The following is a 26,573-nucleotide window of genomic DNA, read 5'->3' as shown; positions in this document are numbered from 1 at the left end:
CAAAACGAAGAAGAAATAATCTGCACCAACAGCAGCAGAAGAAAGAAGAAGAAAACGAAGGAGGAGAAGGAGGAGGAGAAAAGAGGCTGAAGTTATTTAAAAGTGGGTACAAATTAAAATTTTTTTAAAAAATAGGTATAAATTAAATGTGAGCGATCAAATAAGGTGCCCTGCAATTTTTACAATATGGTTCACAATCACTACTTTGACCTCATCAGATAGTTATAGTCATTGGCCAAATAGCCGATAAGACAATATACCCATCAAACCGCCCCTTCATGTATTTAATATTTAGCCAAAGCCTAAGTCATGCAACACAACCACATGACTCCATGATCCATGACTAAACGCTACTGCCACTACTGTTGGACATATGGGTTTGCCGGCCAAATTAGATATTTTATAATTTGACTTTAATGGGTTTAATATTTAAAACTCTTAGGATTAAACTCATTAAATTGATGGAATTATGAGTACGAAATTTAATTTTTATAGATTTTTAGAGTTTTTTTTTTCCATACACATTTATGGGAAAGATAAGTTTTGTGATCTATTACATGTATTCTTTTTAGTTATCTATTTTTTTTGTCATTAATCAAAGGTCTCGAGTAGCATAAAGTTGCATTTGTTAAGGAATATTTTACCCCTTAACATGGGACTTTTTTCGGCGCGAACTCTAACGGGACTTCAATACAGATACCGAACATCACATGAGAAACTAAAAAACAATTTTATGTACATTTGTGTGTGTGTGTGTGTATGTATATATATATATATATATATATATATATATATATATATATATATATATGACATGTTTCAAAAATTTTCTTATTTTCCATGTGCTAAGTTATGTTGCTCGCTCTTGGAAAATGTCATTGGGTGCGTGTCAAACCCTTAAAAAATGGTGTATTATTGGAAGATTTGACACGAATATGACAACATGTTCAAGCGTCGTCGCAATAACAACAAATTCAGTATAATCTTACAAGTGGGGTTTGGGGAGGGTAGTATGTACGCAGACCTTACCCCTACCTTGTGAAGGTATAGACTATTTTCGATAGACCCTCTGCCTAAGGAACACTAAACAGGGAACAACCAACAATAACAACAACAAAAGAAAAAATAAAGACACTACGTGTAGTAGCATAGATCTAAGAAAATAAATTATTTACCTGTAAAAAGGTACAGTTGAATTTATGCGTGATTTATAGACAGATGAATTAATTTGATCCCAAAATGATAATTAAGCTAGATAAAAATGTAATACTTAGCTTTAAGATGGAGATAAAACAACAAAAATTGTAATTCCGGGAGCAAGGCTTCCAGGGAGCATAACAACGATATAAATGGACAAGAAAATAAAATTATATTGAGCTTTGAACAGAGTGTAGTGCATGTTTGTCAGAAATTCGTATCTTACAATGATAATAGAGCTCACTATTTATAGTTGCACATAAGGAACAATGTCCTAGGATCAACCCCCTCTTTAATGACAATTATGAGGGTCATTGAAGAATGTGTAACAGTAGTTAATGAATGTCATATTCTTTGTAACGGGTCGCGTACTTAATGTTATAGAATATTCTTCATTAAATGCTACCGGGTGACAGATATTTAATTTATCTTTATAAGTATCATTCTCTCCGACAACAGACGGGATCGTTGCCTCCAAATCCGACTATCTTCTGTCTTCGATTCCACGTATCACTTTTTCATGCAATTATTTAATATAATTATATTTTACCTTATAGAGAATACTAATAAGAATGACACAACACTGAATAAGTCCGCGCAACGAGTGGTAAGTATCCAACCCATTTGGCGTAAAGCTTTGATAGAACAATACACCCCCCCCCCCACCCTCCCCATAGGCCATCAGGACGCGTTTCAGAGAATGCTCCTATCTGAAGTAAAGCTTTAAAAAAAGATATTACTCCCTAAGCAAATTGTAGGCACCGTTATTCCCTACCCACTCCACCGCCCATCCAACCATTCTCTTCCTTCCCAATTCACCAAATGGAAACCAACACAAGAAAAGAAAAAAAAATATATTCAAAAATTTACCAAGTCGGAGAGATAAAAAATAACTAATAATATTACGCCTTAATTTCAAACAAGTTGAGATTTATTAAATTCGTACGGATCGTGTCGCTTAATTAGTTTAATGAAAATTCGTTATAACTTAACTAATTTTAGATCGACTACAATTAAATTTCTGTATAACAACCTTATTTGTTCGGGATCTTTTTGACTGCTATAGCGAAATATTGTTATAGGGAACAAATAATATAACTTAACATATAAATTGGTTCCATAAAAAGTTGACTTTTATAGTGAATGAATGACAGTTATATCGCGATGTTGCAGTAGCGAATCCACATGATCATAAGGGTGGTCAACTGACCATCCTTCATTGAAAAATTGCACTGTGTATATAGGTAAAATACAACGTTTTAGAGGTAGATAATATATATTAAATACCTTTTGTCGGAAAAATCTTTTTTACTTCTTTCAAATTTAAATACCCTTAAAAAAAATTTAATTTCGTTACTACAATACTGTTATAAAAAATTCTAACTGTATTAACTTATTCGAACCTTTTTCTTTACTTCGGAATTGAGATCAACAATGTGAAGAAACATACAGGCACATCTTCAGAGATCAAAAACATTGATAGATCTAAAATTTTGAGTCAATACAAAATATGATCACATTTTTTCTTAAATGATGAGTTCAAAAAATTTGTTCCAAGTTCCAACAACTGTGAAAACCTTAAATCTACCAATGGCAAGGCGACAGCATATGCTTTCCTTGGATACCATTCATTATATGCTCCATTTTTAATGCACGTACTATTGACCGAGCAAAAATATCAAAATAATACACTATTAGGGGTCGTTTGGTTTGAATACGGTTTATGCTGAGATAAGTTCTGTTGTAATTAATTATTTTGCTATTATTTTTCATTCATTGTTTGGTATGCTGTATTAAAAATGACAGTTGCATAATTTCTAAGAAGAAGGTATAAGTTATTCCGGGACTAATTACCCCACCCCTACAAGGTATAAGTTATTCCGGCACTAATTTTAATCCCGATATAACTTATACTAGGTTTGCTAACCAAACAAAGTATTAAATTTTTATACCAACACTATATCTACTTATACTCATACCAAACAACCCCTTAGTAAACTCAATAGTACTATAATTAAAATAATAATTCTTTTGCTTACTTTTACTTTATCACTACTAAAAATATATTAGCAACTTTACTTATTCATTTTTGCAAACTAAAAAAAAATCAAAAAGAAAAATTTCATTTTACCATTGTCATTAAGTACACATTCCTTAAATTATTTTCTAAAACTTTTTGAAATATTATCATTTTTATGAGTATTATGGTGAAATATGTAGTACTTCATTTATTATTTCTTAAGGGGAGCGCAAAGTCCATTATGGACAAGTAAAGGTGAACGACTGGTATTCAATATTAATAATTTAATAGTAATAATGTTGGATTAAACCAACCCATAGATACTTTGAGTATGATGTGATATTATCTGCTTTGGGCTAAACCCGTATGATTTTCTGAAAAGGCCTCACATTATTAAGCTTTTTAGTAAGCTCTTAATCTTTTCAGCTATTAATGTGTAACTTTGTTCGCACACCTACAACCCCCGAAATAAGTTACACATAGCCTACTACCACGATCCACGTGTTCCCCTCCCCCAACCCCCAATCAAGTTTCAGGTAACCTATTATCACAATCTAAAGGTCAATTTTGGTGATTCACTGTATGTCGCTCACATCGCTAGCACGGTTTTACCTAAATTCATTGTACTAAGAGATCTATACATCTTATATGTAGTCTTTTAATGTTTTCAGCTAGCAACATACAGTTAAACTCTCTATAACAATATCGTTATACAACAATCATTCACTATAAAAATCTAAGTTATTTTTGAAACTAATTTTTATGTTATAAATATATATTATATACAATAGTACTTATAAAGGAACTGGACTGTTATAAGAGACATGAATGTAATACTTTATTCGCATGGAACAAAAGTACCAAAGTGGTAGACTCCTAGGAGAAAAAATATCTGTCCATTTTTAATAGTTGAAGCATTATTATATATAGAATCCGAGACACCCTCTTCTTACCATTCTCTCATCCCCTCTTTTTTTTCTCTCTCTCTCTCTCTGTATATTTCTGCTTATGTGTCTATTTATTACACACACATATACATTCGTGCCCCCTTTACCATTTACTTTTTGGTAATATACAGAGGGTGGGAAATTAAAGGAGAGGGATACATTTATTATCCTCTGTTTGTTGTTCTTTTCTGTGCTGGTTCTTGTATTTCATTTTTTTTTTTTTATGTTTGGTGGGTATGAATTCTTGATTTATTCATTTTCTCATACCCATTATACATTTTTTTCTTTTTATCCTCATTTTTTAGAAACAAATTAAACACCTGCAGATTTCATTGCAGATTTATTACTATTACAAGAATCAAATCACTATTTTGTACCAGATATTCTTTTTCAAGTTTGAGTAGTGAAAATGGCTATATCTGAAAACGCGTAAGAAAAAAAGTTTGCAAAAATAGACAAAAAAGGAGATGGGATCTTATCAGTTAATCAGGGAGAAGAATGAGGTACCAAGATTAAGATGGGATCCACAACAAGTAGGGGAAAATAATGTGGAAATGCAAGGAGAAGTTAAGAATTTTTGTTCGCCGAATAGGATAATTGATGTTATTACAAATGATGGACAAAAGGAGAATAATGATTTGGAATTGATTGCTTTGACATCTCCAAATTTGACGACATTGCCCAAATCAAGTGCCGATTGTGTTGGCCACCATTTTCGCACCAAGCCAAAGATTGGTTCCAGTACTACATCAAGTGGAAGTGCAAGTGGCCGCCTTCTTTCTCTTGACATTTTTCGCGGTATCACTGTTGCGGTAATTTTCTCATTTTACCCTCTTTTGTTTTTTAATGACGGTGGTGTCCGGTAGCCGAGCTAGGATTTGGATTTTTATTAAGGGGCGTCAAGATTTTGAAAAGTTAGTATACAAATAAGTCAAGGGGATGCAATATGGATGTATGTGTATATATATACACACACACACACACACATGTAAAAAAGTAATTTTTACCTATCTAAATAGCGTAATTTTCCGGTGACACCACTTGGAGCTATGTGGCTCCGGCACTTGAGTCAGGTTGGGCGCACCTTGACTATTCCGCTAGCGAAATATTAAGAAATCACCTTAGTCTTTTTCTCATTTATCATTTTTATTGAATTTTTAATTCTTTGTTCTTTTTAATTTTTGTTAATGTGTGTATTACTAGGTATATACAGGATTCATATAGCTAGGGGAACTAGTTTGGCATTGAGGCTTATAGTTGATTGATTCAATGTGTGCGTATTGTTGACTCTGTCTATTTTTGGTTTACTTGTTTTGGCATTTTCTTGGGTTGGAGTTATTTGGATTTGAGGCATTTAAAGTTCACAGCTTTTTGGTTTGGTTCCTTCAACTTTGGCCTGCAACTTGTGATTTGTTTATGCTAGTTGCTCCAGGAGCTCACATACTACAGCATAGATAGCTTTAAAGCTAGATCATTATCCTTTGACTTGGTGTTCTGGTCTACATTTTCTTGAATTGAAACAACATGACCATGTAGGGACCTTGGTGATGTTTAGCTATGTTACTCGGACTCTTCAAAAATGTAGTTGGGTGCGTGTTGGATCCTCCAAATTTAGTGTATTTTTGGAGGATCCGGCACGGGTGCGGTAACACTTTCGGAGAGTCCGGCCAACATAGATGTTTAGGACGTAATATGATGGCTTGATGAAAAAGAGATTTTGACTTTTAAGCAGAAGTTTAATGGAGAAACGCACTCCATTATTCTTAATAATGAACAGTTTTTTTAGGAGATTCTTAGTTCAGACTTAATAAACATGTCTAAAATTTTGTACTAAAAGCTAAGATATTGTGATTCTTAAAACCTAATGGCTTCAAGAAAAGGTCTTATGTTTCAATCATAGCAAGATCGAGGAAATTCAGCACAATTTACCATTTTGGAGGTTATAGGACAGTGATGAGAAAATTGCATAAAGGGGAGATGGAACTGAGCACGGTTACTAGGAAACGATGCCAGTCTTATTTGACTTGACAGATGTTAATAATTACTAAGAGGGAAATATAACAACAGATAATTCTTCTATGCACGTGTGAAAAAGGGAGTAAGATTGCCCATTTATTGTTTACGTGAAACTAATTCCTAAAACCTGAATGAGCAATTTGGTTTTTTCTTTTAAAGCTTATCATCTTATCCTCTCTTGCTTTTGGTTACACTTTTGCAGTTAATGATATTTGTGGAATACGCTGGTGGACTTTATCCTGCTATCAATCATTCACCATGGAACGGCATAACCCTAGCAGATTTTGTGATGCCATTTTTCCTCTTTATTGTTGGAGTGTCACTTGCACTTGCATACAAGGTATATATTTTCAACACAAATGTCGGATTAGTAAACTTAGTTTTGTAGCCAGATTTATTTATTTGAGCCAAAGCAAAAATGTGGATATTGATCTTATAGCAAATTTTATCTCTAAATATTTTGTAAATGGACAGTTGTGAATCAAGATGTGAAGGGAATTTGTATGATTTTATATCAGGAGCTTGTTTTTGCAATCCAATGTATTGAGTTTTATATATTTTTGCTACTTATGCTTATATAAGTTATTTTTGGTTTACAGAATTTGCCCTGCAGACTGACTGCGACTAGAAAAGCAATGCACCGCGGACTTAAGCTTTTAATCCTTGGACTCTTTCTTCAAGGTGCTCTTCTTAGTCATCTGTTTAACTTAATATCTTTCGACAGCTGTTTGTTAGGTTTGTCAGGAAGCGGCAAGCTATTATTTAGTCTATCAGATTCGTGGTTTGCAAGTATGAATCTGACGTGCTTTTGTATTATATAAGCAGGGGGCTATTTTCATGGTCTCAAAAATCTAACTTATGGAGTGGACATTGAGAAAATCAGATGGATGGGTATATTGCAGGTATGGTTTCATCAACCTTGACGGTGGTGAAATAAATGATAATTATATTTGTATCTATGTTATATTTTATACTTGTGTTTTTCATGTTCTTAAAGTGGATAATTTATTTTTGAACTTTTTTCCCCAGAGAATTGGGATATCATTTTTGTTGGCAGCGATGTGTGAAATTTGGCTTAAGGGTGATAATAAAGTCAATTCAGGACAATCTTTGTTGAAGAGATACCATCAACAATGGTAAGTTCCGAGTCTTTGACCATTCTGTCCAATAAAGATTATCCGAACATTTGTCACTTAAAGGTAGTCGTTACTAACTTTTTTTGACCAATCTGTCTCACTTATCTTGTGCAAAACATATTATTGTCTAAAGATAAAATCAGCTCGATTTGGTGGTGAAACTTTGATTGTGTTTAGAAGATGGTCCTCAAGTCACGAACTGTTCGAAATCTAATAGTAGAGAAACTTTATACTATATAGCAAACTGTTGTATTGACAGAGAGCCTCGAGGATGATTCCCAATGGCTACACAGCACTAAAATGTGGTTACTCTGTTTAAATCAGGTGCATAAATCCACAAATATGGTTTTTCGTTTTAACAAAATGCCCATAGGACAGTGAGTACTTAGTCCGCATAGCATTCCATCAGAATTGAAGATAGATACGTAAATGTGGATGCTGACACCTTTTAGCTTCTTGAAGTGATAAATGGAGTGAATCTGTAAATAAAAGATCAAGGATGCTAAAAGCTGAGTATATAGAGATTATTCTGCTGTGTGTGTGTGTGTGAGAGAGAGAGAGAGAGAGAGAGAGAGAGAGAGAGAGAGAGAGAGAGAGAGAGAGAGAGAGAGAGACTGTGTATGCAAACAGTGCCATCCTGAAATCCTTTAAATGGTCTGTGTTGATAGCAGCAAATGACAATTCTCTACATCATAAGGTAACTCCTACAGATGCCTTGTTAAAAGAAAAAGGTAATTTCTACAGTCATTGAATCTTCACTGTCTACTGGTGCTTTGGTAATCTCCTATATCAGCATCCCAAGGGTGAGACAAGTACCATTAGAGTTGTCGAAATGCAAAGGAGCTCCATTAGTATGTCCAAACAGTATCTTGGTAGGGGAAACAGTGGGACGTGACAATGCTTATTCAGATCTAACAGGATTTTGTCAATGTAAATTTTGGAAATTAAGTTAGTAGTTACTTCAAAGTAAATTATATAACAAGTTACTAATAACAATCAGTTGTTAAAGTCTGTGTAAAGACAAATCCATATCCATAAATGGTATGGGCTGCAGTATTTTTTTTTTTTTTTTTTGTGTGTGTGTGTGTGTATATATATGTTGTAGAAGATAAATGACTTCAAGTATTCCTTTTCTTTTTTGGTTTAATTTATTTTCTTTTGTAGTTTCACATATAACCTTAGTTTTTAACATTCTTCTGTCAATTTTTTTATGCTTAATGTTCACTCTACCGTTTGTTCATTTCCTTTTTCTCTCCTTCATTTTGGTGTTTCCAGGGCCATGGCGATAATGGTTACGGCTTTATACCTTTCTTTGTTCTATGGTTTATATGTTAATGACTGGGAGTATCAGATGCCAATGGATACATCCTCTTCCAGAACAACGACATTCTTAGTAAGTTCACTGTGTTTAGCTGTCTATTTTAGTTTTAGCTTAAAGTCTGGGATCACATCCCATTTCTCAAATGAAAGCGATGGAATTCCTTAACATGATTACCTTCTCTTTGAAGGTGAAATGTGGTGTACGGGGAGACACTGGGCCGGCATGTAATGCTGTTGGAGCGATTGATCGAAAAATATTGGGTATTCAGCACTTATATACAAGACCCATTTATGGACGATCAAAAGTATACTTCATCTCGAAGTCCTTAGTATTTCAGAGTTTCTCTTTTTGTTTCTTTCCATTTTTGGCATTCCTTGATGTTTAAAATATTTGATTATTTCCTTAACAGGAATGCAGTCTCAACTCCCCTGACTACGGTCCCCTTCCTCTAGACGCTCCATCATGGTGTCAAGCACCTTTTGACCCGGAAGGACTTTTGAGGTTTGTTATTGGTACCTCCTCGTCTTTATGTTGGCAGAAACATCGTTTTGTTGTGCCGCTCTGTCAAGCTATGCGCATGACTCTCCAAAATGATGCCGCGACCGTGTCAAATCCTCCAAAAATGCACTACTTTTGGAGGATCTGACACGCACCCGCAGACATTTTTGGAGAGTCTCGTGCAACATAGCTGTCAAGCCCCTTTCCGCTGTCACACTCTTCTGCTGTTTCTTTGGTTGAATTTTTGTGAACTAAGTTCATATTACTTTACTGTAGCTCATTAATGGCGATTGTAACTTGCTTCATTGGTTTGCATTACGGGCACATCATTATCCATTTCAAGGTTAACATTTTTTATTGCTTTCTCTTTGATGTGTTATATTTTTTTCTTTGGACGATAAATTTATGTATTTTTTTGCTCTCTGTCCTAATGTATTCCAGGATCATAAAGTTAGAATTCAACAATGGTTGATACCATCCTCTTGTCTTGTACTGTTGGGTTTAACTTGTGACTGCCTCGGTAATCTTCTCTTTTAATTTTCTGTTCTTTCTCATGCTACAAATTCAGATTTTTGTTTACTGTAAGAGAATAACTATACAGTATTCGTCTGAGATGTAGATCTACTTTGTTTCTTCTATTAACTAATCTTTTTCATTCACTTCATTTAGGGATGCATATGAACAAGGTTTTGTACTCCTTCAGTTATATGTGTGTTACTGCTGGTGCCGCCGGCTTTCTCTTCACTGCAGTCTATATGATGGTTAGACACTATACATCTCTACTGGTCTTTCCTCGTGTATTATCTGAATATGAAGTCAAAATTTTGTAATAATTTTTTGGTAGCTGGTTTTATCTTAAAAATTGACTTCTCCTAGAACTTCTGATAAAAGAACCAACACCGTTGTCTTTTATGGAAAATATAACATGTTGACAACCACCTGATATAAAAGTTCATTTCTTTTATAGTGAGAGAGAACGAAAAGATACATGGAAACTCTCATCACCACTCATTTAAAAGGATACTTTTGGTATTCTGAGGCACTATTTCGATATTTTTCCTTTCCGTACTTCACCTTTAAGACTAGTTGCTTCTGTCAAAAACTCCAGAAATGCTAGGGCTGGTAAATATGTCGTTCTTTTGTTATATAGCTAAACGGTTTGGTCTTTTTATAGGTTGATGTGTGGGGTTATAGACATTGGACGACAGTACTGAAATGGATGGGAACTAACGCATTGCTGATCTACATTCTTGTATCGTGCAACATCCTACCTGTTGTTTTGCAGGGATTCTATTGGAGGCAGCCTGACAATAACGTTGTGAGTACATGCTTAGAATCTAAGCATTATCCATTCGATGAATTTGTGATCTTTCAATAGTTTCCTCTAACTAGATTATTCATTTTTTCGCAGCTCACATTGATTGGTATCGGACATAAGAAGTAGTAGACAAACAATTGGCATGCAGGGGCTTGAGCATTTATCCACAATGCTTGATTATTTTTGCGAAAGTGAGCTTTAAAGCAGGTCGAGGCAACTATCTCCCTCCGACGCATGACACTCTCTCTATATGTAAATTTATGTATATGTATATTAGATTAAGAGTGCACAAGCAACACACGCGCATCACATATATCAGTTCGATTTATTGATTAAAAACATGGTTTAATGAATGAGAAATCTGCTCATAGCAGCAGCAGAGGTATTGCCACTGATGTTGTACTCTTATGCTAAACTGTTAAGACTTTGTTATTTTTCAAGCGTCGATGCTGGAGACGACAGCTTAGGAAGGCGGATAGTATAGCAACTGCAGTGCATACTGTATGAGTAGTTAGTTGTAGGCTTGAATGAGATTGGCTCCCATTACACTGCTTCTTGCTGTATTGTTGGCCGGCCATAAACGTTTTAATCCCAGATTGGTTGGGGTCGATTATATGATTCTCTTTTTTCTCTTTTTCTCTATTCATGTTTGATATAGCTTGTGTTTAGGACACATTCCGATGCATGGGCGGAGCTAGAGGGGTTGGTCGGAAATCAGACAACAAAAGCAACATACGCATTTTCGGTAGAGCCGAGGAAAAATTTAGAGTATCGACAGCATAAAACAATAAATTTTAACCAAAATTAGAGGAATAAGGAAAAATTACATGATACAACAAACATATACACTAAAATCATTTGTACCTATATTTTTAGAAAATTGCCACTCGCAACTATATTTGAATTTTATAGCAAATTCACCTGTAGTTTTGAAATAAAAGATCAATTGTTTTAAACTGAAATAAGAGAGCAACAAGCTCTCGTAGCTTAGTTGATTGGAGCACACGCTTAGTGAGCGGAGTTCCTGAGTTTGACTCTCAACAAGAGCATTCTATATTTTTGCATTTCTATATTTATGATATATTCGTTATGTGTCTGAATACAAGTGATATAAGTTGATAATAATTGAACAGTACCTACAAAAGGTAATAAAGCAAATTATAGCTACTATTGTAATTAGGCTTTAAACTGTAGTGCTTTACAAAAATTCCTCAATAAATAACAGTAGTAATAAAATTGAAGGTATATTGTTTTTTATAATATACATATAGTAGATGATGAACCCCTTGGATTGAGTATTTAGGTGATTCATCGCAGTTGGTAGGAATACTAATTTCCCGTTGGTTTTGAACATATTATAATTTTTTTGTTGTTGTTATTCGAACTTACCTGTAAAGTCAAATATAATGTCATTTTGAAGAGTACTAGAATAGTATAAAAGTAGGTGCATCGACACCATCTTCCAAAACATACATTGGTCCCTTGTATGTAAAGACAAAATTAGTTCAACAATCGAACAAATTTAAAGTGAGAATAGTATGCGTTTACATAAAAGGAAATCTCAGCAAAAAAGTTAAAAATGCATAAATCAATCAAGCTTTTTAATTGGTATATATATATATACATTTATCAATTTTGGGAAAAATATGTACATACGTACATTTATCAAGCAAAGAAAGAAGTCTAAAAGTAGAGGAGAATATTTTTCATTATTTTCCCTCTAAATGTTGAACATCATTAAGTATTGAATAATCATGTATTTATATATGGAAATTGAAGCTCCTTATATGCAATACTTTTCCTTTTTGAATAAATATAGGAATTTATTAATTATTGAGATTGTAACCTTACAACACATACAATATATATATGTGTGTGTGTGTGGCACTATAATTTGAACATTGTGAATATAACCTTCATGCATATAATAAACACATAAATATATCATAACCTAAGTAGAATTTTTTTTTTTCAAAAAAATAAAATAAAGTATTTTTCACTGGTACCAACGTCGCATGAGCTTGACCGACCTAAAGAGCACGACCAAGTCTAAGACGAGCACGACCGTCGCAACCTAAGGAGACTTCTTTGATGATTTTCTTGGCACATCTCTATTCCTCCTGCACTCTTTTGGCAGAGTTGCAAACCTCTTTTTATCAGTGCAATAGTTATAAATAGTGTATTTATCCCTTACTCTACGTAAAAGTCTCCATTGTTGTTTATCCAAATCTTGAAATTCTTTTTGATCCCACCATTTTTTGCCTTGATTTGCACATAATTTTGCATTTACTGAAGCTTCACATCCATCTATGTGAAATCCTTTGTAAGAAGCAACAAAAGGTGCATTTGACCAATCTATTTTTTCAAGTCCACCTCTTGTTGCCCAATCATCTGCTTCCCATAGACTTGAGTATATCTTCATTGGTTGATCAAATGGGAATTTGACACCTAAATCTTTGCTGTTTTTGAATGTTCTGATTGGGTACTCATCTACAAAAAACCTGCATATATGCATAAAGTGTTTAATTTTCAAGTAAAAGCGTCAGTCCGGTGCGTGAAGTATCCTGTGTTCATGGAGAACTTGAGGAAGGGCCGCACCTCAAGGGAGTGTGAAGTAGGCAGCCTGCGTACCCTAATACAAGTATTAATGACTAATTCCATGATTCGAACCCGTGACCTATAGGTCATACGGAGATAACTTTACCGTTTACTCCAACAATCCCCTTCATAGTGTTTAATTCCAAGAAAAATGACAGTCCGATGCACGAAACATCTCGTGTTCACGTAGGGTTCGAAGAAAGACCGCACCCAAAGGGTATAATATAGACAGTCTACCCTAATGCAAGTATCAGTGGCTGTTTTCACGAGTTGAACCCGTGGCCTATAGATCACAAGCAGAAATTTTTATAGGTGGTCCAAGACTCCTTTACGTAGTGTTTAATTTCAAGTCTCAGCAAATATTGCATGCCCTTAATTTGTTTATCATAAATTATTACAAGAGGAGGTGTCAAATAGACGGATTTGGGTCAGACAAGTCAAATTGATAAACAATCCAACCCGTCCAAAATGACATTTTAATTGATTTGACATGGTTATTTGGCCCGAAAATATTTAATGAGTTATAACCAACCAAAAGTTCAGTAATTTTAGATGGGTAATGAAAGGGTTGGGTTAAACTTGGACGCGTCAAAATGGGCCAAATTAATAAAGGGGTCGCAATGAAACACGTCCAAAGTTTGCTAGAGTCAAAATGACGTGCCTACTTTAGCTGATTTGACATGCCTACATGGCATCCCGATCATATTTAATGAATTTTTTAAGTAACCAATCAAAAGTTAAGTGATTTTAAAATAACAAAAAATAATTTAATGTCTTTTGTAGAAAAAACCATAAGTTTGATGGCCTTTTGAGAAATTAATATTAAAATTAGTGCTAATACATGGAAGCAAATGTCAATGTAAGAGTAAATTAACAAAGATTGTGATAGGACAGATAGAATCTCTCACCCTCGAATTCGAAAAATGAATAAAAGGTAGGAGTAAAATATAGAAAAGAGAGTAGCTTACACAATCTGGTGGAGATTCCACAAAACAGAATAGGTGTGGTAATCTTTGGTTGGATCAAACCATAAGTAAATCCTCTGCTCTTTGTCACCTTTCCCTCCTGTGTATATATTTGTTTGTACCACATATGGTTCTCCTGTTTTGTTCCCCAAAAACTCAAAGTCTATTTCATCATGCTCATTATTTTGTGAAGACAGCTGCACATAAAGGTAATTATAGCGTACGTAAATACTTATTTGTATTGAATATTTACATCCGATCAATCATTTTAACCTTAGTTAACGAAAAGTGAAGAATACATATCAACATGCAAATCATGGTGAATGATAAATTTGTGCGTGAAAGACATGTGTCTTACATATATTGGTTGGATATAAACACCCGATACGGATAAATTTTTACCGTAAATATAATTCCCAGGTAAGACAAACAAAAACCAATAAATAAGCCAAAAACATAAGATTTTATACAAGTGGCTTTGGCTTATTATTTTGTACAAGTGGTGTCAGCTTATTATCACAACTTAACTCGTATATGAGTTTGAGTTGGGATCTGTAGAAATTTTTACGACTTTACTTTTTGTCGCAAATTAATATTTACTTTATATTATTGTCAAGCGATATCGATCAATTATGTTATGCATATATTAATATACAATATTGATATACTCAAGGGCGAAGCTACAACCTATCAATGGTGGTCAATTGATCAACCTTCGTCGAAATATTATATTATGTATATAGGTAAAATATTAGGTTTTAGGGGTATATAACATATATTTGTATACTTTTTATCGGGAAATTTTTTACTTCTTTCAAGTTTGAGAGTACGTCCCCGAAGAAATTCCTCGCGTCGCTATCGAATATAGTACTATATGTTATGACTTACATAGAAAGCAGTGACAGTGCCTGCAGAATCACCAGCAACCATCTTTATGTGCATAGCAAAGTGCCCAAATAGGTAAGATCCTTTTGACTGGAATCCAGTACCTATGTCCCAAAACAAATGCAAAATCAGAACTTTGGGGTTTTTGATACTTTCACATTGACATTAATATAAAAGAAAAATAAGGAAAAACAAAAAAACTATAACACAACTTCTACATAGAAGATGTAGCAGATACTTAGAGCGTGTTTGGTATGACCGAAGTTATTTTTCGAAAAAATATTTTCATGAAAATTGTGTTCCAATGTTTGGTTGGTCGAATATCTATTTTAAATAATATACATTAAATTAAAATTAATAATATTATTAGCAAATCGGTAAGGGCCTTAATGAACATTTTGAATACTAAAGATTAGTAATAATGTTTAACTGTAGATCTAGCAGAAAGTCACTTTTGTTCTCATAAGAAAGCAAAGTCATTTATCCCATTTCTGTGGAAAATATTTTCTAATATTCAAATGCTAGATATTTTCCTGAAAAATGACTTATGTTATACCAAATACACTAAAAAGCACAGCATAGTGCACAAGACATCCCGTAGGGTCCGGGAAGGATGGCAACCTAAAGAATGTGACGTAGACTGCAGTCTATACTAATGCAAACATTAGTGGCTGCTTGCACAGCTCGAACCCGTGACCTATAAGTTACACGGAGAAAATCAAACTTTAACGGTACTCCAAAGCTAATACACTAAGAAATAGTATTTTACCAGTGCGGTTGTCAAGGAAGAGCTGGATCTCACTGCCACCATTAAAGTATTTGACATGATCAGGAGCCCAAGTATTCTCATAGTTTCTTCCAAATGGTACATCCATTGGCTTCTTTGGCGCAGCAGCCATGGCTCCTACGACAAATAACACACACACCAACAACATATTCATCCCCATAATGTTTCTACTCTAATTTAATTTGCTCTAGCAGAAGCAGAGACGAATAGAATCCCGACACCCTTATTCAGTCGCTATGAGACTAAATAGGAGACTTGTTTGTTTTGGGGATGAGAAAAATGTAAGTCATAGGCTGTTATATATAGATACCTAACGTGAAAAGGACTGTAACTTTGATAGTGTCGAAGCTGAATACTGAATAGAATTTAATGAGCAATTGATTAATGTAATATCTTATGCACATTCGTATCTCGAAAGTTTCGAGAGAGAGGGAAAGGTCAATGACTGGCATCAGACGCACGTGCACATGCATGTAACTTGCATAACTCTTTGAGTCTTTGGTACGAGTATTTTTACCTATAGTTAGCGGCTTTAAAGCTTATAAGTTCAAAGTTCAAAGTTAATTGGTTCGATCGAAATTGTAAGCTATACTCTAGCTAATCCCTGCCAGTTGTACAATAGTTTTACATTAGAAGTGTATTTTAACATGTTGAAGTATCCCTCCACTCTTAACTAGAGGTCTCGAGTTCGAGCCCTGAATATAAAAAAAATCCTGTTAGAGAGTGCTTCCCCCTTAATTGGGTCTTACGCAATGCGAATTCAGATATATTGAGGCTCCAATACGGGTATTGAATACTGGGTGGAAAACAAAAAAAAAACAAAAAATGAATTGTTTTACATGCGTTTCTTGAGTTGATGGTTTATCGGAAACAACATCTCTACCTTCACAAGATAGGGGTAAGATCTGCGTATACACTGTTAGATGTTTATCTAGATTTTCTTACCATAATTGGTTTTTCTATCTTATGAAGGAAAGGACAATATATTTACCATAATTGGATTTTTCTTTTCCTAGAAGAAAAATATAATTCTTTCATATTTGGCTAGTCATTTTTCTTGTAGGAAAAGGTTTGAAGTTCTATAATTGAAGATCCGACCTTCTCATTCAGCAACATCCACAATGTAGCCATAGAGAGCTTGAGAGTCTTGTTCAGGGGGAGAACTTTACGAAACAAGTGTTAGTGTGTCACTTGTGTTTGCCTCTTTGTGAGGTTGTTCTCTTGATATTTTGTGTTCATCTCCGCTGTGGACGTAGATCAGTTGACCGAACCACGTTAAATGTATGTGTATCTTTTGGTATATTTCTTTGTTGTATGATTTATCGTCGTTCAAGGTTTGCTTTACTAGCGTTCACATGACATCTAATTTTTTCGATCCAAACATACACTATTTTCCTTAGACCTCACTTATGGGACAAAGACTAGGTATGTTATTGGTTATTGTTAGAAGCACTTAATTTACCTTATTTTTTCATATCTCTAATCATACTTTTTATAAAAATTAAATGTTATTATTTTTTGACGAGCTGATAATATAGAAGTTCTTTTACACCGTTAATGAATAAAAGTTAAACTCACTGAGGGGTCGTTTGGTTGGAATAGGGCTTATGCCGGTATAAGTTATGTTGGAATAAGTTATGCTGGGATTGTTGTTTATTCACTGTTTGGTATGTTGTATTAAGAATGACAATTGTATAATTTCTAAGAAGAAGGTATAAGTTATATCAGTACTAATTACCCTACCCTCTATAAGGTATAAGTTATACCAATGTTTAAATTAACACCGAAATAACTTATACCTAATTTGCTAACCAAACTAAGTATTAAAGTAATATTAAATTTTTATATCATCCATATACTTTCTTATACCTCGTACCAAACGATCCCTGAATGAATTGATAGAAGAGTAGGGCACATGGCATTAACTTTGACACTAGCAGTGACCTCGTTTGACCGGATCCGACTCCAATTACTGTTAAATGCTCACCAATTTCACTCTTTTTTTTTTTGCACGATTACCACCACATTAGGATGGGTGAACGTAGTCAACATATTGATCTCGAGGTTGAATTATTTATTGACTTTTATTTAAATTATGTATATACTTGAAAATAAATAAATATAATATTCATAATAGGTGCGCAATCGTTGTCACCAAAAAGTAATTGCAATGGTTTCTTTTGATTGAAAAGTACTCCTTTCATCCACCATCAATTTTTTTTTTAATTTTGGTCCAAAATAAATGTCCATTTATATAATCAAGAAAGAATTCAATTTGTTTTTACAAAATTACCCTTATGTATATATCCCTAAAATATTTTCTTACTCCTCACATTAAATATTTTGATTAAGGGTATTTTAGTCATACCAGGTATTTTTGTATAGAATTTAGTATTTTCTTAATAAGCGTGCCAAAAGCAAATTGGTTACTTATTGTGAACCGGAGGGAGTAATATATGTTTCCTCCCACCAACACATATATCGAGCAAGTTTGCCGGCCAAAGATTAGGAATGAGAAGAAATTACTTAGCATATTTTACCTGTGCTAGAATTTGAATATGAAACCTGGTAGTTCTCTCCCATTTCATTGACCATTAGGACACGCCATTAACTGCCGTGGTACTCGACACCCTCTAACATAAAATTTGTATGTGCCTCTGATTAGGCTAAATTAACCGAGGCATTAGATTAGATGCTCTCTTTTCTTGTTTCTTAAGGCTTAAGTACGTGAGTCCATTCCTCAAACATTATAAAAATAACAATATCTTCAATCATTTTCTGGTCGCGCCTTTATCTGGTTGCTTCCCTTAATTAGGTTACTTGAGTTATTGTTCTTTCTTTTCTTTGTCATTAATATTGCTATTAATACCTGGTGTCACAGTGAACCACGGCGATGATGAGGGCGAAGCAAATAGATAAAAAAAAAATGCTTATTTTTATGAGCCGAAATTTATACAAGGGAATTCAAAAATATACTAGAATGTCACACATAAGACTTGAACTTGCGATCTAAAGCAATGTTTGAACCCCTTTTGCCACTATTAGGGTGTACAAACCGAACCGGAAAACCGCACCAAATCGAAAAATCAAACCAAACCGATTAAAAAACCCGACTAGGTTTGATTTGATTTGGTTTGGTAGTGAGTTAAAAAATCCGAACCAAACCGACATATAAATATATAATTTTTATATATACTTTTAAGATTTTATATAGAATTTTTTTTAAAAATGTCTAGAAATATTTGGGATTCTCTTACGGGATATAATATTTAATAGTATATGAAGGGCTACATATTTATTAACCTTAAATAATGTGTTGTATGATCACTTTATCATCAAGTGTACTGAAATGCGTTAATCTCTTTGTTCTTCCATATTCATATCATATATTAAGATCGATTAAATTCTTATATCTTTTTCGAATATGAAGTGATTATTACTATTATTTAGCTATCATATTGATTTTTATGTTTAATTACCAAATTTGGTTAACCCTGAAAGTGTACATCAATGAATCATTATTGTCAGACGACTAAAAAAATAAGTATTATGTGTTACTAAGAAAATTTTCCCATAAGAATATTTTAATAGATAATATGTTTGTCAATTTTTATATTTTTACTAAACATATATTTACTTATAAAAAACTTAAAAAAGTAATATTGAAATAATATTTAAGTAACAAAAAAATTCGAAAAACCCGGCAAAACCGAACCAATCCAAACCGATATAGTTGGTTTGGTTTGGTTTTGATAAAAACCAAACCAACCCGGTCCATGTATACCCCTAGCCACTACACTCAATTCTCCTCTTATATTAAGAGAGTTCAACAATTTATATATACCAAAAAAATTATTTTTACCCTAATTACGGTCTAATTTTTCCGACGGAGGGGCTTCAAACCCCCTTGGCTCTACATAACCTGACGGAGGGACTCGCCCATTTGCCACCCCTATTCAGCTATCAGAACATAAAAATTTAATCTATCAAATTTAAATCCGAAGTCCTTATGTGACAAGCTTATTTGCCAAAACAAATTCTTGCTTCAGTTTTGCAAAAAGCAAAAGCACAAGGGCAGACGTGCAATAAGAGGTGGGTAATGGCAACAGATTATAGCACATGACATGTGCCACTGTGCCAAGTCCTGGCAACAGTTGTGTCAATCCAGGGCACATGAATATATATATGATCATGCAATTATTATATAATACGTACTTTGCAAGATCGTCAGATCAATTAAAACAACTGGACACAGTTAATTGTCACATTAAGTGCAGAATATCATATATCCATCTGGCTTTAATTTCCCAGTTCATAACTTGGGAATATCCATGTATATAGCTGCCATTTAATGCAGCATCTGGATCCAACCCCATTGTATTAAGGCGGTCCGGTGTATTAAGCTTCCGCTATGTGCGAATCCGGGGAAGGAAGACCACAAGGGTCTATAGTACATAGCCTTAATCTGGTGCAGAAATTATTTCCACGACTCGAACCCGTTACTTCATGGTCACATTGTTTGACTAAAAAGTGTCAGATCTTTTTATTAAACTAATTAGAAAGGAAGATTTAAGCCAAATCCTAGCCAAAGATAATTTATCCTAAATCCAAGATAGAGAATAAAAATAAGTAAGCATAACTGAACATAAAATTTAACCGTAATAATGATTGGATTCCACAATGTAAGGAAAGGATGATCATTTTCATAATATTAAATAATAATGAAGAGTATACAAATAAAAAGGGTCACCGTTCTTTAACAGAGATGACCCCCATACATTTAATATAATACAACTAATGATGAATACTGAGGATTTGGGCTTCCTTTCTCCTTGGCCAAGAGCCCAAGATGAAGATCCTTTCTTCTCTGTCAAAAAAATATGTCTACATATGTATGTGAGTTTTTGTCCACCCCCTTTGTTATTCTTTCCTCTGATATTTATACTAAAGCACTTTCTTTACCCAACGGTCCTTAACTGGAATACCTTAGCTCTTGAAATATTCTGTGGAATATTCCTCTAAAATGTCTAAGTATTTGAATCAGCCGCTTAGGCCGAATTGAGTGCTCGACCTCGGCCGTAGCTGAATCGCTCGTTAGTATATTGCTTCCCATACGTGAGCTCGGCTTGGTCGGCTCTCGGTTGTCCTCCCTTAAATGAGATTTTCCTATTCGGATTTCGACCCATACAGTTAGTCCCTTCCGCCTGTTGAGGTCGCCCATGGGCGAGCTCGGCGGGTGGACTATGCCAGTTGCGTTTTTTGAGAAATCTGAGAAACGTTGGCCGAAGAGTGATTCCCCTTTGTTGGGCAGGTGGAGAGGAGACGATTCAAAAGTCGTACTTGACTGTTATGTCAATTTGAAATGACACCTTTTTCATGCGTCATTATGGGGCACGTTCCCATACGTTACATCGTTTCCCTTGCTTCTTCCGTTTCGAAATTAATAAGGCGGCGTTTGGGATTTCTTGATTGGGGTGCCTGTGTTCTTATAAATAGGGATATGCACTCCTTATTTGAATTATTGTATTTTAGAGCCCTTGAAGCCCGAGTTCTTTGTCTCTTCGAGTTTTCGGCTTCTATGTTTTCTTCCTCTCCTTAGTATCCTTTGCTACTTTCACCTCCTTCATCTTTGTACTTCTTCTTCACACACTCAGAAAAAAATGGCCAATGCTTCTTCTGACCCTATGAAGTTGGCTGCGGATGTTCCTCCTCGTGAGGAAGGGGTGGCCACGGTGGAAGATGAAAACTTGCCCACCGTGGATGAGATAATCCCACGCTCCGGGAAGGCTAGATCAAACTTCAAAAGCCTGTCTGAGAATGAACCTGAACCTGTCATCTCTACGATGGATGCGGCGGTGATTACTGCGTTTAGAGCTAAGTGGCGAATCCCGACCCACGTTGAGATCATTCCCGCTGGTAGTGATGTAGTCCAAACACACCATCCGGGGTACTACGCATTTTATGCGTACCTGTTTGTCGTTGACTATAGACTTCATCTTCCCTCCTTGGCAGGGGATTTTTGCGATTTTACAATGTGTGCCTGGCTTAGCTCTCTCTGTACATTTACAAGCTTTTCCTTATGCCAATCAAATATGCGGAGTTGCCCAGCCATGGTATTTCTCTATGCCATGTGCTTCACCTCTTCGCCCCAAGTTTTCATAGGGTTACGGTGAATCAAATGCGCCATCGAGGGACCAAGGGGTTGGTAGTGAAGATGGACGATAAAACTAATCATCGTTTTTGGGAAAATTTCTTCTACATGAAGACATCGCATGTTGCATCGAACCCCTACGGATTTCCCGAGGAGTGGAACTTTGCTCGTAATCTTTTTCTTTCTAAAAATGGTCGTTTTTTTGGGGTAATCTTATCGTTTTCCTTCTTCCTTTACAGCCCAGCGGGATCATCCTTCACTGATCATTGACATTCGTGACTGGGTGATTCAGGTCCTACCCCATACTATGGGGATTCGTGAGTGGTCTCACTTCAACGAGAGGTTTGGTTGTAGACCTGCGGCCGGTGAGTCGTCGTTTGCTTCAACTGTTGGCTTTTATACTATCATTTATACCCTCTTATCTCTCTTCTTTGTTTATAGATCGTAGAGCAGTAAGGTGGGAGATGGCTCCTACGCCTTCTTTTTGCAAGTTGGGTATCTTACCCGAGCCCGTACTTGCTGTGGCTGCAAGCAAACCTGCTCAGAATGCCGCTATCCCGTAGACCTCGACTTCGCGCTGGCCTGGCCGCCTAGGTGCTTCTTCCCTAGCAGGGGTTTCGTCTCCCGCAATTCATTTGGTGGACAAGTCACTGGGGGACGACGGCGAAGAGGTTCCATTAAAGAGGCGAAGAATAATGGCTGAGACCGAGGGGCCTTTGAGGGGTAAGCTCGTGTTGGTGGTGCCTGAACCGGGCTGGGGTATTGGTTTGGGCATTGAAACCGTGCCTTCTCCGATTGTGGAGATGGCTTCTTTGGAAGGGGCAGAGCTCGGAGGCTGCTGCGATCATTCCGAGTGGTCCGTCGGCTTCACAACAGGCCCATGCTTCCTCTTCTGCTAGCGAGAGGGTAAAAGGAGTGGTTATAGATGACTACGAGTCCGATTCGGATATTGACCCTGAGGACATAAGAATGTTTGGAGAGGGGTTCACTTGGGTGGAATCGGGAACGGACTGTTCTTCCCGCGTAATCGAGATTTCCCCAGACTTAGATTTGTTGGAATACATAGTAAGTCTGGTGCCCCAATTTTGTTGTTCTTTGTTCCGCTACCAAAAACATGGCCCTTCAGGAGGCGTAGCCGGAATTGCTTTGAGGGTGAGTTCTTTAATGCTTTCTTCGTTTCACGTCTTCTATTCTTGCTGACTTTTCTCTATCCTCTTTTCTTTCTTCAAACTTTCATTTTGGAGACTGAGAGTCTCCACCGCGAGGAGAGGTGGGTTGCTATTTTCCAGAAGATGGCTTCAAAGTACAGCCAGTACCGTGACAGGTACCGCGAGATGCATGCACGACTTAGGGAGGGCAGCAATCTTCAGTCCCTTAGGGAGGAGTTGGAGCGGAAGGACGAGGACCTGATGCGGTCCATGGGCAGGTGCAGCGAACTTGAGGGGCTGCTTAGGGCTAAAGAAGAAGAGCTCGAGGTGGGCAAGGGTGTTGCGACTGAGTGTATTGATCTTCAGGCGAAGGTGGTCTCCTTGAGGGTGGAGCTTGAGTATAGTGATTATAGATTCGCTGGTCTAAGTGTTGAATTGGCGGAGAAGGCGACCGAATTGGAGGGGAAGGTGGTTGAATTGGAGAGGACCGAAAGAGCCCGAGTAGCAGACTTGGCGAGGAGTGCGGCACTGGAGGATTCTATCCGCGTTCATAGGTTTGAGCCTGCAACTGAGATGGGGAAGACTGCTCTGAGGGAGGCATGACTTGATGAGAGAATTGGTGATCTCTAGAGAGAAGTCTCGACCCTGGGCGATCAAATTTCTGTTCTCTAGGTTGAGAAAGCTCAACTGTTGGCTTCGACTCTTCCCGCGTCCGTTTCTCGCCATTTGTACGAGGTGTGGATCCACATTAAGGCTCAGTGGGATATAGATAAGGGTTTGTTGGCAGCGAGGAATGTTTCGGAAGCTGCTTTTGAAGAGGTCCGTGTCAAAGCGCGTGAGGCCCGGCTTGCGTGTGCTATGACCCCTACGACACCGGAGGCTGATGGAGATGATGAGGCTGAGGATGGACTTGCCTTAGATGATGAACATTCTGATGGAGAAGGTGATGGTGGAGGTGAAGATGCCGAACCAAGTGGTGAGAGAGATGATGGCGTGGAAGATGCTGAGTGAAGCTTTGTACTTTTAATTTTTCCTTTTTTACTTAGATTTTTCTTCTCTTTTTTTACTTGGTTGGGTTGGTGGGGGCCCCCTTTTGGCACTTTGTAAGATGCTTATCTTTTCTATTTTCCTTTGAATGAAATAGTCGGCTCGTCTTCGTTTGTATGTTTTTGGTTTTATCTTCTCTTTTCTTTTCGAATTTCTTGGATTTTCTCGCAATAAGTCCTTGACTTTTGGTAGTCGATTCGCGCGAGATCGAATTCGATCTGCTAATTCGGGCGAGGTTGAACTTGACTTTGTTAACTCGAGTGAGGTCGAATTTCAACTTGCAAATTTGAGTGAAGTCAATTTGGACTTGTTAATTCGAGCGAGGTCGAATTTTGTCTTGCCAGTTTGAGCGAAGTCACTTTTGACTTGTTAATTAGAGCGAGGTTGAATTTTTCCAATTTGAGCGAAGTCACTTTTGACTTGCCAATTCGAGCGGGGTGGAATTTTATCAATCTGAGCGAAGTCACTTTTGACTTGCCAATTCGAGCGGGGTCAAATTTTATCAATTTGAGCGAAGTCACTTTTGACTTATAAATTCGAGCAAGGCCGAATTTTGACTTGCCAACTTGGATGGGGTCAGTTTTGACTTGTAAATTCGAGCAAGGTCAAATTTTGACTTGCCAACTTGGACGGAGTCAGTTTTGCCTTGTGAATTCGAGAAAGGTCGAATTTATGTTTCCTTTGCATTGGTGCGATTGTGTACATTTGGCGTTGTGTAAGAATGTCATACTGCTTTGTTTATTCATTGGAGAATATTAAATGTTTTCGTTCAGTCCATGCATGCACTCGAAGAGTCCCAGTCTGTCGAGTCCCTTCATTGCTCGGCCTAGAGAAGTAGTCGATAGGCGGGGCGATAAATGTCTTGCTCAAGCTTTGGGACATCTTAATGTATGGAACACCCTAGATTTTAGCTAGTTGTATCATCGCATAGTTGCTTTGGCGGGCGCGTGGGTGAGCTTGTCACGTGTGTTCTGTCTACAAGTTGGAGAGATTAGTGCATTTTCCAGGTCGGTGACCCAGTCTCAGTCTATGTAGATTTTTCCCTTTATGGCGTTAAGTACCAACTTGTTGGAGAGGGGGTTTCACTCGACCGTTGCCCGCAAGATAATATGGGGCGGAATATTTTCTTGGTGTGTTGTTTTGATGGTGTTTGTTTTTATTCGCGTATCTGGGAGAATGCTCCTCTTCTTGTCCCTATCTAAAAGAAAGATAACAAGTTAAACCTAAACGAAATAATTTGTTACCTCGACCTTATTGATATGCGAAGGGAGTGGGGCGCTATGGAATGACTTGTTTCGACCCATACTCGAATGTTGGATTCAGATTTGATCCCGGCCTCGTACTTAGCTTCGCCGTTAGTCGAATCTGGGCGTCTTATGAACTGCCAACTTACTTCACCAGTTGGGATATCAAATTCGGGTCCCGGTCCGATCCAGTCCCAGGTGCACAAAAATAAGGGGAACATTAGTCATATCTCAAACGCACATGCAGAGTAAGCTTGTTATTTCAAAGAATTACACGATAGGATATCATTCCTTCCTAAGAAAGAGAGGGCAATGTGCATAAAGCATAGATCGGTAGCTGACGTTAATATAACAATAAGATGGTGGGCGTGCTTGGTGTGTAGTGGCCATAATCCTATTTTGACGACTCATGCCCATGGCATACCAGACTCACCCCTACAACAAGACGCGACTTTCGTGTAGATATCAAAACATAATTTCGATTTCGTACAAAGATCTGACCTTGTTTGGTTCGGTTATTTCAAGATCTTGTCTATAGATTTTCAAGTTGGTGTGTGTAATGAGGGGGCGAGGCTATGAAAACCGGAAAGTGGAACTTTGGCTGACTTTAGATCTAGAGGAAACTAAAACTTTGGCTAGAAAATCCCTACAGACAGCGCCAAATTGTTTTACTAAAACGTGTTAGACCTTTTTATTAAACTAATTAGAAAGGAAGATTTAAGCCAAATCCTAGCCAAAGTAATTTATCATAGATCCGAGATAAAGGATAAGAATAAGCGAGCATAGCTGAACATAAAATTTAACTGTAACAATGATTGCATTCCACAATGTAAGGAAAGAATGATCATTTTCATAATATTAAATAATAATGAAGAATATACAAATAAAAAAGGTCACCGTTCTTGAACAGAGCTGACCCCCATACATTTTATATAATACAACTAAAAATGGATACTGAGGATCTTGGCTTCCTTTCTCCTTGGCCAGGAGTCCAAGATGAAGACCGTCTCTTCTCTGTCAAAAAATATGTCTACATATGTATGTGAGTTTTTGTCCTCCCTCCTTTGTTATTCTCTCCTCTGATGTTTATACTAAAACACTTTCTTTACCCAACGGTCCTTAATCAGAATACCTTAGTTCTAAAATGTCTAAGTGTTTGAATCAGCCGTTTAGGCCGAATTGAGTGCTCGACCTCAGCCGTAGCTGAATCACTCGTTAGTATATTGCTTCCCATATGTGACCTTGGCTTGGTTGGCTCTCGGTCGTCCTCCCTTAAGTGAGATTTTCCTGTTCGG

The 26,573-nt window shown here is 36.5% G+C and overlaps 2 protein-coding genes across 2 annotated transcripts; one reads left to right on the top strand and one right to left on the bottom strand.

Moving 5' to 3' along the window:
* The first annotated feature begins 4,441 nt into the window (after positions 1-4,441).
* LOC104222343 (uncharacterized) lies at positions 4,442-11,085 on the top strand. Its single transcript, XM_009773570.2, has 13 exons — positions 4,442-4,976; positions 6,383-6,520; positions 6,780-6,861; positions 7,006-7,082; positions 7,210-7,316; positions 8,592-8,709; positions 8,825-8,941; positions 9,047-9,138; positions 9,412-9,478; positions 9,577-9,655; positions 9,805-9,896; positions 10,310-10,453; positions 10,547-11,085. The coding sequence occupies exons 1-13, from the start codon at positions 4,632-4,634 to the stop codon at positions 10,577-10,579; spliced, it is 1,491 nt and encodes a 496-aa protein (XP_009771872.1). The 5' UTR covers positions 4,442-4,631; the 3' UTR covers positions 10,580-11,085.
* Positions 11,086-12,268: 1,183 nt separating this feature from the next.
* LOC104222344 (xyloglucan endotransglucosylase protein 2-like) lies at positions 12,269-15,960 on the bottom strand. Its single transcript, XM_009773571.2, has 4 exons — positions 15,671-15,960; positions 14,905-15,005; positions 14,020-14,213; positions 12,269-12,954 (listed from the first exon to the last, which is right to left on the bottom strand). Exons 1-4 carry the CDS (start codon positions 15,846-15,848, stop codon positions 12,528-12,530), a joined length of 900 nt encoding a protein of 299 aa, XP_009771873.1. The 5' UTR covers positions 15,849-15,960; the 3' UTR covers positions 12,269-12,527.
* Positions 15,961-26,573: the final 10,613 nt, after the last annotated feature.

The sequence above is a fragment of the Nicotiana sylvestris genome, chromosome 4 (genome assembly GCF_000393655.2).
Source record: "Nicotiana sylvestris chromosome 4, ASM39365v2, whole genome shotgun sequence".
NCBI lineage: Eukaryota > Viridiplantae > Streptophyta > Magnoliopsida > Solanales > Solanaceae > Nicotiana > Nicotiana sylvestris.
The sequence above is the reverse complement of the archived record's forward strand: the minus strand, read 5'-3'. Positions and strand labels throughout refer to the sequence as shown.

What these genes read in the sequence shown, in the direction of transcription:
- LOC104222343 (XM_009773570.2), top strand. Translation starts at nt 4,632, where the DNA reads ATGGGATCTTATCAGTTAATCAGGGAGAAGAATGAGGTACCAAGATTA. An exon ending in CCAGAACAACGACATTCTTA is followed by an intron (nt 8,710 to 8,824) that starts GTAAGTTCACTG and finishes TTCTCTTTGAAG; the next exon opens with GTGAAATGTGGTGTACGGGG. An exon ending in TCACTGCAGTCTATATGATG is followed by an intron (nt 9,897 to 10,309) that starts GTTAGACACTAT and finishes GTCTTTTTATAG; the next exon opens with GTTGATGTGTGGGGTTATAG.
- LOC104222344 (XM_009773571.2), bottom strand. Translation starts at nt 15,848, where the DNA reads ATGGGGATGAATATGTTGTTGGTGTGTGTGTTATTTGTCGTAGGAGCC. An exon ending in GCACTGTCACTGCTTTCTAT is followed by an intron (nt 14,214 to 14,904) that starts GTAAGTCATAAC and finishes CTTTATGTGCAG; the next exon opens with CTGTCTTCACAAAATAATGA. An exon ending in TGGAATCTCCACCAGATTGT is followed by an intron (nt 12,955 to 14,019) that starts GTAAGCTACTCT and finishes GCATATATGCAG; the next exon opens with GTTTTTTGTAGATGAGTACC.